This window comes from Plectropomus leopardus, chromosome 7 (assembly GCF_008729295.1).
Source record: "Plectropomus leopardus isolate mb chromosome 7, YSFRI_Pleo_2.0, whole genome shotgun sequence".
Taxonomy (NCBI): Eukaryota; Metazoa; Chordata; class Actinopteri; order Perciformes; family Serranidae; genus Plectropomus; species Plectropomus leopardus.
In genome coordinates, this window is record NC_056469.1 from 4,695,727 (window position 1) to 4,710,102 (window position 14,376).

The 14,376-nt window shown below is 38.1% G+C and overlaps 1 protein-coding gene across 3 annotated transcripts in view; it reads right to left on the minus strand.

Annotated features, from left to right (window-relative positions):
- Positions 1-901: 901 nt before the first annotated feature.
- The window catches only part of taf2 (TAF2 RNA polymerase II, TATA box binding protein (TBP)-associated factor), a 29,278-nt gene continuing 15,803 nt past the window's right edge, over positions 902-14,376 (minus strand). For all 3 annotated transcript variants that reach the window (XM_042490670.1, XM_042490669.1, XM_042490668.1), the window contains exons 19-28: positions 13,479-13,619; positions 12,802-12,912; positions 12,473-12,666; positions 11,423-11,562; positions 11,056-11,125; positions 9,720-9,829; positions 3,805-4,034; positions 2,283-2,447; positions 1,518-1,620; positions 902-1,414 (exon numbers count right to left, since the gene is read on the minus strand). In XM_042490670.1, coding sequence (XP_042346604.1) covers positions 1,116-1,414; positions 1,518-1,620; positions 2,283-2,447; positions 3,805-4,034; positions 9,720-9,829; positions 11,056-11,125; positions 11,423-11,562; positions 12,473-12,666; positions 12,802-12,912; positions 13,479-13,619 — 1,563 coding nt within the window. In that variant the 3' untranslated portion in view covers positions 902-1,115. The remainder of the gene's footprint in view (positions 1,415-1,517; positions 1,621-2,282; positions 2,448-3,804; positions 4,035-9,719; positions 9,830-11,055; positions 11,126-11,422; positions 11,563-12,472; positions 12,667-12,801; positions 12,913-13,478; positions 13,620-14,376) is intronic.

Consider the following 14,376-nt stretch of genomic DNA (forward strand, 5'->3'; position numbering starts at 1 on the left):
TATGTTTACTTTATATCTAATTGTTAGGTTTACTGAAAATCTTGTCATATTTACTTTACACTTTACATTTTGTGAAGTTGCTGCAATTTAAAAATGACAAGTTCAATTAAACCATTTTTTCTAAACTTCAGTGAACCAAGTGTGCTGTGCTATATATCTGTATGCTGCTGGTTGCAAACCAGTTAATCATATTTGTATTTTCTGACAAAACAAAACTTGCAGATCTCCTAACTTCGTCATTGCCAAAAGTTAAGTCATACTAACTTGGTTTACTGAAGTTGCTGACACTTAGAAAGAACAAGGTAATTTCACTTATCACTTAAGTTGAAACAACTTCACAAAACATATAAATATATATAACTAAAATATACTAAATAATAACTAAATTTCAAGTAATTAGTTTTATCTACTAAATACTGTTAAGTTGTTGCAGCTTACAAGTAAGTTTAATCAAACCAACATTTTTAACTTTTAGCAACTTCGGTAAACCATGTGTTATATACAGTATCTGCTGGTTGCAAAGTAGTCAGTCATAATTCTATTTCCTTAAACATGTTAACAAAACAGAAAATGCAGATCTCCTAACTTTTTCATTGCCAAAACCCTCTTTGTCACGATAAAGTCAGACTAACTTGATTTACTAAAGTTACACTTTAAAACAAGGTAATTCCACTTGTCATTTTTAAGTTGGAACATCATAAAATAAAGTAAGTACAGCTAAATTTGAAGTAAACCTAAAAATCTGATATTAAGTAAATATAAAAAAGATATATAGTTATTTACTTAATTTTTTCAAGGCAATCGGTTTCCAAGATTATTTTAAGTAAGACTGACTTGTCAGATTTTACAGTGCAGTTCAGAATTCTGTTTCCTCTCTGAAGCCAAGATGGACGGCTGTTTCTGCTGAGGAATCCATTGTTGCCATTTATTTGAGGGTTACAACACTTGCATCCTTTTCTACCTGTACGATAATACCACTGAGTAATGAATATTTAGATAAACTAAACAAGCTTTGCTTTTCATTTTGTGGCTGTTTGCTCACAGGGAAGCAAGCCTGCTACTGCTAACTCTAACTGAGCTAAAAGCATTTGTCCATCATATTTCCCTTCAGACGTTTAGTCAGACAAAGAGGGCGAGCGCAGAGATCTGCCGCTGGCCGGGCTGTTGCTGTAGGCGTGTGAGTTGTCCCTCTCTCGGTCCTTCTCTTTGTCCTTGCTTTCATGTTTGTGCTTGTGCTTGTGTTTGTGCTTGTGCTTCTTCTTCTTCTTCTTGTGCTCGTGGTGGTGGTGGTGATGGTGGTGGCCGTGCTCGCCGCTGTGTTTGGAGGACAAACAGGTGGTCTCTTTGGAAAAGGACGGCACCGGTGTGGCAGGCATGGAGAGCATGGACTGTTCGACTGACGGTGGCTCTTTACCTAAAACGAGAGAGAAGACAAGTGAGAGTGTTACCAGAGTGAGTGCGTATAGTTTTATTGATGTTTTGGAATGATGGAGGAAATGTTGTCTGTGTGTGTTTACCTGGTGTAGAAGGTCTCTCCAACAGATTGAGATGATGGTGAATGAAGGCTTGACTATCGTGAACCGTCTCCATATCAATATCTTCATCTTCCATTGTGTTGAACTACAGATTAACACCAATAACATGATATCGTTATTTCTGTCTTTGTAGATAGTAGAGATGTTATTGTAACAAAACATGGCAGATTTCAGTTAACCTTTTGAAACCTGAGCAAGCTGGCTTAATTTCTTTAAAAATCATGGGAATAGGGCAATGAGCAACAAAAGAAATGATCCCCACGAATTGCAAGAAATAAATGAAAAGCATAAGAAAATTACCTAAAAATAAAATTTAAAAAAAAAAGGAAATGAGTGCTTCCACATGTATAATAATTTTGTAAAATAATTTAAAATATGTAATTATGATAATTAGAAATATAGTTTTTCCCAAGCTTTTTTCTTTAGGCAGCTTTAAAAAAACAAAAAGAATCTAAATCTACTATTTTTTTTGTAATTTGCGGAACATTTCTTACCAAGTTGCTAATTACCAAAGTTTTAATACTTATGAAAGGCATCACAACACAGTGTGTGAGAGTATGTGAGTGTGTGAGAAGTGAAAGCAACAGAAGAAGTGATGTCACTCCAGGTTTCAAAGGGTTATACAGAAGTTCGTAAATGATTAGCCTGAATAAAACTATCAAAACGGAGAAGAAAAGATTTGAGAAAAGCAGTAACGAGCAAAGCACATGAGCATTGTAAAAACTACAGAGTTGTCGCTGCTGTTACCCTGATCTTGAAGCGTCCCCCTCTTCCATCTTCCTCCTGCTGCTGCAGTACCTGTCCTGGCTCTGGGGGGGAGCCCAGAGGGGTCTCAGCCTTCCTCTTCAGGCCCTGTGGGGGCTGGCCCACTCCGCACACTCCTAATGAAATAGGATCTGGCTCCTCATCCACCTGGCAGACACAAACAAACTTCAATATGTAGCATGACTTACTCATTTTTCTTTGTATAAATGTAACATTAATAATAGTGCGAGTTGGCAAAACATCCATATGGTGCGTATAAAACCAATAAGGGCATTTATTTTGAGAAGACTAATGTAAAGCCAAGTTCAAACCAAAGACTTGTGAAGAGACAAGTTGAAACCTGCAACTGCTTGAAATGTGCTTGCAATGCTCTGAAAACCTACAGGTTTGCACCAATTAACTGCCCCAGGGAGGACGCTTTTCTGTAGGCAGATGTGGAAGTTAGTGTCGCTCTGGTTCCCTCATCAAAAGGGCCACGTGACTTAATCTCGCCACCAGCACAACACTGTAAAGCCATGTTCAGCACAGCTTGACGTGATGACTCTCTGTACACTCATTTAGCCAATTTTTAGCAGCCCTTCTTCACATAAAAGTTTAAAGTTCTTGAGTGGGATATCAACTGACGTATTTTATGTATTTTATACGGTCCAAAATAAGACCGCCTAGCATCAGACACACAGACCTCAGTTAGCACATGCGCAGTAAGATCTCAGCTAACACATGTGCATGAGAGACCTCAGCACTTAACAGGAAATCATGTTTGGTCTTCAAATGGAGAGAATATTTAGATGATTTCGACAATGTGGTTGTTACACACAATAACAACCAGACCAGATCAAGCTAAACTAAAGAAATATGTTTCACCGGTCTGTTCCATGATGCGGTCACATGCTGAAAATACAAACCTGAGCCTGTCTGTAGCGAAAACAAGCACTTTCAGCAGACAGAAGTTGTCAGTTGCCTGTAGGGATTACATTGTAGTCTGTTTAGCCACTGCATCTGCAGCACTCTCTCTGAATAACAAACTGATTTCAAAAACTCTCCATTAAACTATCTCCATTAGTCACTTAGACACAGAAACATGGGAAAATAGGTTCAAACGTACAGAAACTTCCCTTTAACAGGGATTCTGGGTACAATGGTGATGCAATGGGAAAGAGATACAGCCAAATACTGTTGGCAGCACTATAGTAGCCATAATTACATAGATCCAACCTAAGATAACAGTTTTTCTCATGTAGATCTGTGTGGCATCTGAAAATGTTAATGTTGCACTCGTAAATCAAAGGCATTCATAAAAAGAGGGAAATAAAGACCACCGAGCAGCTCGCTGATTACATCACTATTAGCACAGAAACCACTGATGTAGCATGTCTTTAAGTGGCTGAAATTACACACTTTTTGGTCAAATACAAAATACACAAATAGGACCTTTAAATGTAGTTCAGTCAGCATTTCATAAAGTGCGTTTTGTATTTAGAGTAGACTAACTGTCCTGACTTACAGCTGCGTAGCTCATGCCAACACCGTGGATGCCTATACTGGCAGGTGTGTCCATCACAGCGCCGACCCCCAGCTCAGGCTTGATGGTGGGGTTAAGGACAGCTTTCTTCTCCTTCAGGTTGAGCACAAGGCCCAACTCTGGCAGGGGCAGGCAGGAGGGTCGAGTCAAACCAAACAGCGTGTAGTAGAGGTTCACAGCGTCACAGCGCAGTCGCCAGTCATGGGAGGTACCTGAGAAAGGAAGGGGTGAGGTGGAAGGCAGGTGTGGGATGACAAGAGAGAAAACAAAATGTAAAGTTGGTTAAGTAAAGTGAAGCAGAAATGAGTACTAAAGGCTTATTGTAATGGAGCAGTTATGTAATGTCAACCTTACACCAAACAACTTTTCAAGCAATTTCACTGTAGCAGACAAATGTCAGAACAAAAACTGTTAGTGCAGTCTCCCCTGATCTCAATCGTATGGTGTAAGGTGGTCATAAAACTCAGTCTGTGCTGTCAGTCTTCTTTTCTTCTTGACGTTCCAACAAATTCAAGCATGTTCATCTTAACTGTTTAGTCTTGCCAATACTGAAGTTCAATGGTGTGAACGTTGTATCCGCGTGTATCTGATCGACCAATCAGCACCTATTTTAGTGAGAAATTTAGCCTTTCAAGTCTGAAGTTTGTTCTCAAATACAGTTTAACTTTATAGATGATATTAATGATGAAAAGACAAGAATACTGTATACTCTAGGCAACCTCTTAAATTCTGATATCAGGCATAACACCGTGCACTTCGATACAGAGCGCCACAGAGCTTCAGTGTTACGTGGGAAGGACAGGTGTCCCTCCAACTGTTTGACAGCTTTGTGACACTTTACAGTTGGCAAAGTTTAGAAAAAAACCTGACAGTTATCAATACAACAATCTGTGTCCAGTGTTCTAAATTGGTCTGTTAAATTTTGTTGTGTGTCTGAAATAATAACTGCCCTTAATTTGGAAGATATCGACATCCACCTGCTCAGTGCTGAAGGAATGGGCATGAAGTGGCATTCGTCCTCTTAAAAAAAAAAAAAATCAAAATGCCTAAATTGAAAAACAAATACCTACCCAATTCACAAATACTTGAATAGCCGAACATTTGGGTCCAGTTCATATAAGAAAATGGCAGGCTCTTAACCCCATTTTTGAATGAGGACATTTGGGAAAGCTATCAAAACTTAAAGTTTTCAGACAAGGTCGTAGTCTAAGCTATATTTTTTATACCCCAGCCATTTATCCTGAGCTGTGCGTTTTTGAACCACACATTGTATTTGACATTCTCACAATGTGAAGTAAAAACAAGATCATTAGCTCTCAATGACATTAGAGCTAACTACATGATTATACGAGTCATTTGAGCAGCAGTGTGCTGAGAGTTGGAAGGAATCACATATAAAATATTGCTGAAGCTGACAATCCAAAGGCGCCTAACATGGGGGGTGGACTGCGGCTTCAAAAGAAGGTTGAAATAAATGACTCTAACGGCAGCAGAAAGCACTCGGAGTTTGTGTTCTTACAGCGCTGACCTTCAGCCAGTGAAACATCATCCTGTGTGAGTGTGTGTGTTTAACACGTGGGGGGCTTTGGGGTTACGGGGGAAGAGGAATAAAACAACCAACACATTTTCAAAACATAGCATTTAAGCTTACCACACTCTGGTCACTCTGTATTTAAACTGGCAGCTCAGTCAGGCTGTCCTACAGCCACCCACACTGACCAACCCACAAACAAAGGAAATAATGATCATCAATATTTTTGGTCATCCTTCAAGCTTGTAAGTCAATAAAGGAAATAACACGGTGCACTAATAGCCCCATGGTCTTGGGGAATATGGAACTGTGAACATGTACTTGTATTTGTGATTTGAGACGGTGTGTATTTAGATTGGCAGACTGAAGCGTTACGGCCTGGTTAGTGAGCTGAAAGGCACATAGGACCCCCTGTAAAAGACAGAAATAATGAAACCTGAGGACACAATAGAAGGCAGAATTGCGTGCGTATACAGTGAGGCACAGCACCAAAAAGTAGATGTTAAACTTTCTCAGTTCATTACTGAATAAAAAAATAAGAAGGTAATGAAGAAGGAAAAAGAGGGAAGGCAAAATTCTTCATACGAAACACACTTTCCGTGAAGAATGTGCTCACGTAGGAAAGTATAGGACAGTATTCACTGCATTCTCAGGACCGCTTTATGCTCTCTGTCCCAAATATTCCTGCAGAAACTGGGAAAAGGGCTTTTGGGTATTCTGCACCCTCAGCCTGGTATTTTTTTGCCGAATGACTTGAAACTCAAGGAGCTGGTGTCGGTAAATGTTTTTAAATCTAAAATGAAAGCCTTAGAAGCAGATTCTACAGGATGTTGAAGTTTTTAGCCTGCCTGGTTGTACAACTGACTCCCAGGAAGTTATTTTTTGTCTCACAGATAGTTCTCTTTTAATGCAAGTTTTAGTGCTTGTGAATTATATTTTGTCTCGCCTTGTGTCTCTGTCTGCAACTTTGTGTTTTCACTGCGGACGTTTCGGCCCCGTCTCTCTTGAAAAAGAGATTTTAATTTCAATTGGACCAACTTGGTTAAAAAAAAGGTTAAATAAATAAATAGAATAAACGTGAGTTCTCTGAGGTCATAAAAATGAGGATGAACAAGAAGGGCAGTAGAGCCAACAGCAACCCCATCAAATAGCTGTGACTACAATGGCATCTCCCAAACTAAAAAAAAAAAAAAAAAAAAAGGTCCTGAAAGGCTACAAGCACTGCGAGAAGTACAGCGACCGGGCATGCCGGGTAACCATTTCAAACCAATGATAAGGATGTGCACAAATCGTATGGGATTCCTGTTATAGCCATGTATCTGATGTAGTTTTATGCTGGGGGACAAAGTGCTACAGAGTGATACAGAGCAGCAAAATTCTGCTCGACTTTCTGCTGACTGATGAACTGTGGCAAAGCTCCAAGGTTTGTCCAGAGCAAAGTAGAGGTCTGGAGACCAGCTGATTGAGACACGAGTGTTGCATTACCCATTTGAAAAACACAATACCAACTCTTCCACTGTGACTAATTTAGAGTTCATTCACAACCCCTCTGGATCTTTTATAGAGGATTACAGAGAGCGTTCAATCGGTGTCAGCGAGTTGTGCAACAGCAGACCGGTTTAGCAGTCTGACAGAAGTCTGTCCAGTCAAACACATGTGGAAAGGGAAACTAATTTATCTCCGCTTTTGTCCATCTGAAAGACAGAAAGACATCTGTTCTCCTTTCATCAGTGAGATGATAACAGAAGTCAGATGACAACTGACTGGTCTAAGGGGAAAAAAGGGTACAGTGCTTGTATCTGTCCTTACTGGATAGTGTTCTGGTTGAAATGGATACTGCAGCAATCCACGTGCCTCTGACTACTGAGCAACAGAGAAGAAATCATGTGAATTCATTGAGCAGGTGTGAAAAGATTAGGTGACAATAGCATGTTTAGCAAACCAGTAGGATGGTGAACTAGTTTTCTTTGATCCCTGTCGATGGAAAACAAGAACTCAGTCACCTCTCTGACTAAAGCCCTTCCTCTCTGGATACTGAATGTGGCTTAAGTCAGCTCAAGGAGGAGCCCTGGTGGTTCCAAGTTTCAAAGTCAAAGTGGGTTTCCAACAACCCCTGCACAAATTGAAATTGCAAATATAAAAGATGGCTTACGGAAACACATCAATTTAAAAAAGGAACAAACAAAAAAACAAAAAAAAGTTTTTACACTCGTATGAGGTGGTATTTCAGGTGATTTGAAAAAGCCATATTTCGCAAAACTGCAAAGAAAACCCTTTTTTAGCTTTTATAGGTGACATGATGTACAACAAAGAGTCACATGACATTGTGAAAAACACACAAGCATGATGCAGCAGGCGCTGCAAGAGGTGTTATTGCATCGCATAACTCAATGCCTCTCACCTTTCCATTATCACTCACATAACACGCCTACGTCGCCTTGGATTGGAATTAATGACAGCTAGTGCGGCGGCTAGAATAGAAATAAACCTGGATACACAGTCATCTTGCAACTGTGTTTTATCGACATTTTAAAAATGTCACAAGTTTTGCACAAATCTGTGATGGAAACCATCCTACTGGTTGAGCCAGCTGTGCAGCGAGGGACCTGAAATGCTTTAGAAAATATCCAAAAAATGTGCTTTAAATGACACAGCAAAATATTACTTTCTGAAGCCACTTTGGTTTTTGAAAAACATTCAGACAGCACCAGTAGGTTGTGAAATAATCTTCTCAGATGTCTGAAGCCAGAGTGGAATCAGAAGCGAACTGGTAAAATGAGAGTGCCTCCTGTTGTGAAAGATATTTGCTTAGAGTTTTTCTGGCGACATGTTTAATAGGCACTGCTGGCTTTGATAGAGAATAAGAAATGTCTTACAACATCACAAAATAGTTTCTTTTTTAGGTGACCCACAAATGTATTCAGGTCTCTGCAGTGTCATGCCTCCTCTACAGGGAGAGAGCTGTCAGGCTAAATGGATTTATTCTAACTTTGTACCAAATCACACTAAATAAAATATGTTGATTGCACAGTTTAGGTTGTTTGTAGGTAAATAAATGCTGAACCGAAATGATAAACTGAAAAACTGTTCTTCGCTTTATGAACATGCTGCCAAAATTCTCCCAACACAATTTAATCAGGCATGTTTTTGAAGAATCAAAGGCAAGATGAAAACAGACATTAGGTGCTTTATGTGCTTTTAATGACCCAGTGTGCACAGACTGGCCAGAAAATAATCTTCTAATCATTGCATAGCTCTGTTCACCACATTCTTCATACACTGTCAACTGCATCTATTTATCCCTTAGAGCCGGCTTTAATATTACACATACTCATATCACTTTGCTGCTAAAAGCATTTCTCACAATGGAGCCTTAAAATGTTTTTAGATTTAAAAAAAAAAAACAATACAAAAATGAATTATTTTCAATATACTACATGCAAAGTAGAGTTTTTTATTCACAGCCTGGGATATGTCAGTTATTAGCAGCAACGTTGATTTTTTTACATTATTATTTTTTTATGTAAAATACTCTCATCCTACCACTTTGCACACAAAAGTTGCTTTTCAAAATCAGGTTATAAAAATATCCTACATTATATTGTTTTCTACTTTCACTGAGCTTATTCTTTAACCAACATCAGTCCTAATTCAAAAAAAATCTAATATTCACTAATTTCCTGAATTGTAACCCCTTTAAATGCCAGGTTTTTGTCACGATGCCACTGTGTTTTTAGATGAATTAATTATTTTCAATATACAACATGCAAAGTAGATTTTTTTTATTATTACAGCCTTGTATATGTCAATAATTTGCAGCAACACTGACTGTGACAGTGTACCTAGTGGAAATAGCATGTATTTTCTCCATAAGCAAAATATGGTAAAATTAGGTTGTCTGGTGGAAAATAGTAAAAATGACAAATTCCACGGCAAAAGCCCAGAATAACAGCCAGAAATAAAATGATGCATGTTTTTATGCTTCGATGGCTGTGAGATCAAAAACTGCAGTTTGAATGGGTTTCAATGGAACATTTTCAGCACTTAACGTGTGAATGTCATGAGCTTGAATTTCCAACATTAAATAAAATTGCACAATCTTGCCAAAATGTATGCCATATGCATGAAAACAGCAAAAAGTATAGAAAAAAATAAGGACAAAAAGTGCTTAAAATGTGCCAAAAGGTCTCTAAGGGTTAACAATGATGTGAATGATTTTTTACATAGTTGGGTCACATTCAGACACAAGCACCTCAAACCAGCCTGATACTCCAGCCTTTTTTCAGCCTGTAACTAGTTTATCAATCATATCTGCATAGCTTGACTGACTCAGTGACAACAAGATGTTGTTGTGTGTGCTTCTCACCTGAGTTCATAAGTTTCCAGAGCTGGTCGACCAGAGCTTCGTTACACAGAGTGGAGTCCGTGGTCTTGGTGAAAGGTGGATTCTTAGAGAGCATACCCAGGATTTTATGTCTGAACAAACAAGAAATGCAGACAAGCAAACACGAAGATGAAAAATCCATGTTATCTGTCATATAACATTAACTATAGCCTTTTTTAAACAGCAGGTGAGACCGATTATTTATTTACCTATGCATGATCACTTATCCAGACGGTAATATACACTATAGAACAACAAGAGTAATCCACAGGTTTGCCTGTGATGAAAGGTGACTGCTTATCATTGTATTGGCGGAGTCAGCAGCTCACGCACTTCACACCTCTCCTTTTTTTTGAGTTCTGAGATAACCAAAAAAAAACAATCAAAGGGCAGGTTCACTTTCGTCAAGTCTATCTTACAAGAACACTCACATACTCAGAGGTACATTGGAAGAGTTATTGTTTTCTGTTATTGTTTCTGCTGAAAAGACAATCCTTTCTAAAGTGATTTAAGTCCTGTTTTATGTGAAGGCATTCCCAAGTTAAGGAAAAGCCACGCACTATGAGGGTTCAGCAGCTGATGAACAAAGGATTTCCAATGGCTCTTATAAAACCCACATTTTATTGGACATTATAGATGTAATTGTGCTCAATGTTGACTGTTTTCTGTGTGTTTTCTTACTTTTAGACTAGGCTAAGTGTTAACTTCTGTTTAAACATGAGAGGAAAGACATGTACACTGTGTGATGTTCAGCATGACTGCGTGTTAAATGAGTGCATATGTGCAGGGTTCTTTCAGCTAAAAGTAAATCAGATTTAAGACATTTCAAGACTTTTCTAATGCCACTCAGAATTAAATTTAGGACCAATTTCCAATAGCCAAAATTGAAGAAATGTAGAATTTCATTTCGCCCAAATATTTATTGTAACAAAAAAAATGATGTGAAAAGGTTAGATTAAGTGTGGCAAATGTTGAAAAATGATTATAATTTAAGTGTCTATTGGGTTTACCAACAGAAGTGGGAAACTTCAGGCATTTTTGGCCATTCTTTTTGGCAATTTGGAGTTTCTCACTCTGCGTGTGAGATTCCACTGTTTGGATTCACAACATGACGAGTTTTAGAAAAGGATTAAATTATTTCACCAAAAAATAAAATGTAACCAATTTTTTGAGCCTTTACAGTGCTACATGAAAAAATCATGAAATCCTACTCCCCATGTCTGAGCAGTTTTAAGACTTTTGAAAAAGTAATTTAAGAAATTTAAGGCCTTTTTAAGGATCTATGGGAACCCTCTATATGTGCTGGCTGCTAACTGACCTGACATAATGAGCCGGGTCATTCTGGACCATGTTGAGCAGCCACTGCAGCTCCGCTGAGCTTCTCTCAACTGCGGGATCCACAAAGACAAAAATGTACATGAGAGAGAAACTCAACAAACGTGAATACAAAAACACATCACTATGTAGAATGTCCTCAACATCCTAAAAATGTGTCAAAATAAAATGGAATGGTCGAAAAAATAGGCATCATACATCAAAACAAATGTGTTTTTCTCAAACAGATGGATGCACTTTAACACACTTTAACATCGACTGAACAGCAAAAAATCACCTCTGAGCTATATTAGTGAGCTTCTCAAAAATATTTATGCTCACCACAGCTTGCACACCAATAAATGTCCTACCTCTTGTATAGTCCACCAGAGCCTCCAGTGCAGCAATGCGAACGTCCACAAAGTGTCCGTACTGAGCGTAGGACTTGAAGAGCGACGCGTCACTAGGAATATGACCGTTCTTCTGAAGCTGACGGATTGCACTCAGACAGCTGGAGAGAGGAAAAGGAGTGGAGCAGAGGAAGTGACAAATGATGTTAGGTGTAAAATTAATGCAAAAATATGTTGTTTTTGTGTCAGCAAAATAACACAATTTTCTCTGCTTTTGGAAAAATCCTATATAATTTACAACTTGTTGTTGCCTAACAATATATTGTTATTATTATTATTATTATTATTATACAATGATAATCAAATTTGGGACCCACTTTTTCTTTCCCACAAACTTAACCTGTTACTTCTTTCATACTATATGCTAAGCTAACAGTGACAGATGGATATTTGTTGTGCATAATCCAAACCCGAGTCTACCATCAAACTGAAGCTATGCTTCTTCAGGTTCCTGAGAATCCCTGACTACTGTTTACAGGAAAAGGGAACGGAAACTTCAAAGACAAACTGTAAATTGGTATGACTAAAAATGATCTTCCATATCTAAAATCTCAACATCAATAACAAAAAAAAAGCATTTTTTCAAGTTATTCAGTGATCAATGCAAATACACACTTAGATATTATAGCATGCAGCACCCTATTATTTGTAATATATGAAAGACCAATCTTTGATAATATTTTATAACATTTTAAACAAAGGCTAATCTTTAAAAAACAAGGAAAAATTATTTTGTTGTCCAATTATTGTGGCAGAATCCATGGTAAGTACACTTAAGCCTAATTTCCTAAAAGAAACTAGTGGCTGCTTGTGGATGGAGATAAGATCCTTGTGCGAACATGGTCTGATTAGATGGAAACCAGAAAGTGTTCTCTACTACGTTTATCACTATAGGAAGCAATATCCAAACATTTTAGAATTCTAGCAACTGAGACGAAGAGTCGCCAGGGGAAACACGTTTTAGGACATCATCTGTGAGACATATATAGGTAAACACAGTGCGCTCTTAACCTGACGGTGATTGTGTTTCTGAAGCTCGGCAGCAGTTTCTCCATGTTGAGGAACCGTGTGATCTCCTCCAAGATGAGACGGACGTCAGCATTCAGATTGTCCACTGTCCGCACCTCGTTGTTGATGCTGATGGCTGGGGTCAGAGAGTTGGTCAGTGCTTCTATCAGATCTGCACGGTAGTAGTTATCTGAAAACTAGAGACAGACACGAGGAGGAGGAGGATAGAAGACAGAGAGAGAAGGAAAAGACGGAGAAGTTAAAATCCCTGTTTGAGGATTTGTATCACTGGGATTTATTGTTGTAATCAGTAAAATGATTTGAGTCCTTACTTTGTTTTTTCTGTTGTCGTTATACTTGATGAGGTCAAGGATAAAGTTGAGGACATCTTTGGGACAGAGATTCTGGACATCTCTGAGTAACGCCATGGCAACGGGCATCGTCTGACATAAAAGCAAAGAAAAAACAGTTCTCATGACATGATACTGCTACAAAAGAGATGGAGAAACACAATTTGATAACTCAGTTCTACAATGAGCTTCAGTAGAGCACATTTTTTTATTTCTTAAGTTGAATACACAAAACAAATATATGTAATGTAACGTAATGTTATGTACTTATCCACATTGGATATTATTTAGTTAGTAGGTGAGATATATAAAGAAGAAAAATAGAAATAAAAACAGCATTATGTTATAAATTTAATCCATTTCTTCCATCTTTCTTCAAATAAATGTATTTGTTTCTAATTCCCATAGTAATCTTTTCCATTTTGTATGTTTTATTGCCAAGATCAGCCAAAATACAAAAAAAAAACAAAAAAACAAACAAAAAAAAAAAAATCCTATGTCTTCAAATCTTAAAAGATATTTCTGTATTTCTGTTCTAAAATCTATTATTATCAACCACATATACAGAGACAGCTAAGTTTTATGTGAGGACCTTCTTTATATCGGTGAAATACTTTACTTGTGTATACCTGTCCCTGTATTTTGTTTCTTTGACATACCTTTTGCAGGAAGTAGCTCTGGAAGTTAATGAAGTTGTTGGTCTTGACGATGTTGGGGCAGCTCTTACAGCAGAACATCCGAGTGAACAGGGACTTCATTGCTGGCGGACCCTGCCATGTGCTCACCATGGCGTTGGCTATCTGCAAGGTTTCCATGCACACACATGAAGAGAAAAACTAAGTTTAGTCGGTTACTTCAATACAGTTGTGTTCAAGCTGCCATCTGCAGAGGACAGCATTTGTCAGGTGTCCTCTATTTGCTGTCATCACAGTAAAAGAACTATAATTACTGCCTCATGGCTATATGCCTCTGCACACCAGTCAAATTTCCCTTACAGTTTACATCCATGTCTGTAAAAACATGGATGCTTCGCACACATCTTCCCCACAGCAGCAAAGAAGATCCATAAAGTCAGCACAGTTTCATGGTGGACACCCAAGGAGAGTGCAGACTATTATGATGTCAGAGTGAAGTTGACTTCTGACTTTTGGATAATAAAAATTTAATTACTTATTATTATAAGTACTCATAATTTTATCCTGTCAGGAATGTATGTGAAATTTTGTCAATAATTTCAAATGATTTTTTGAGTTCTGACCAAAAAAGGTATTTTGTGAGGTCAAACTGACCTTGACCTTTGACCACCATATTCTGATCGGTTCATCCATGAATCCAAGTGGATGTCAGTGCCAAATTTGGAAAATTTCCCTAAAGGTGTTCTTCAGATATCATGTTCAGAAGAATGAGACAGATGGTGTCACAATGACCTTGACCTTTGACCTATGACCACTAAAATCTAATCAGTTCATTGATAAGTCTAAGTAAACATTAGTGCCAGATTTGAAGACATTCCCTCAAGGCGTTCTTGAGATATCGCATCACAAAAATGGGACAGAC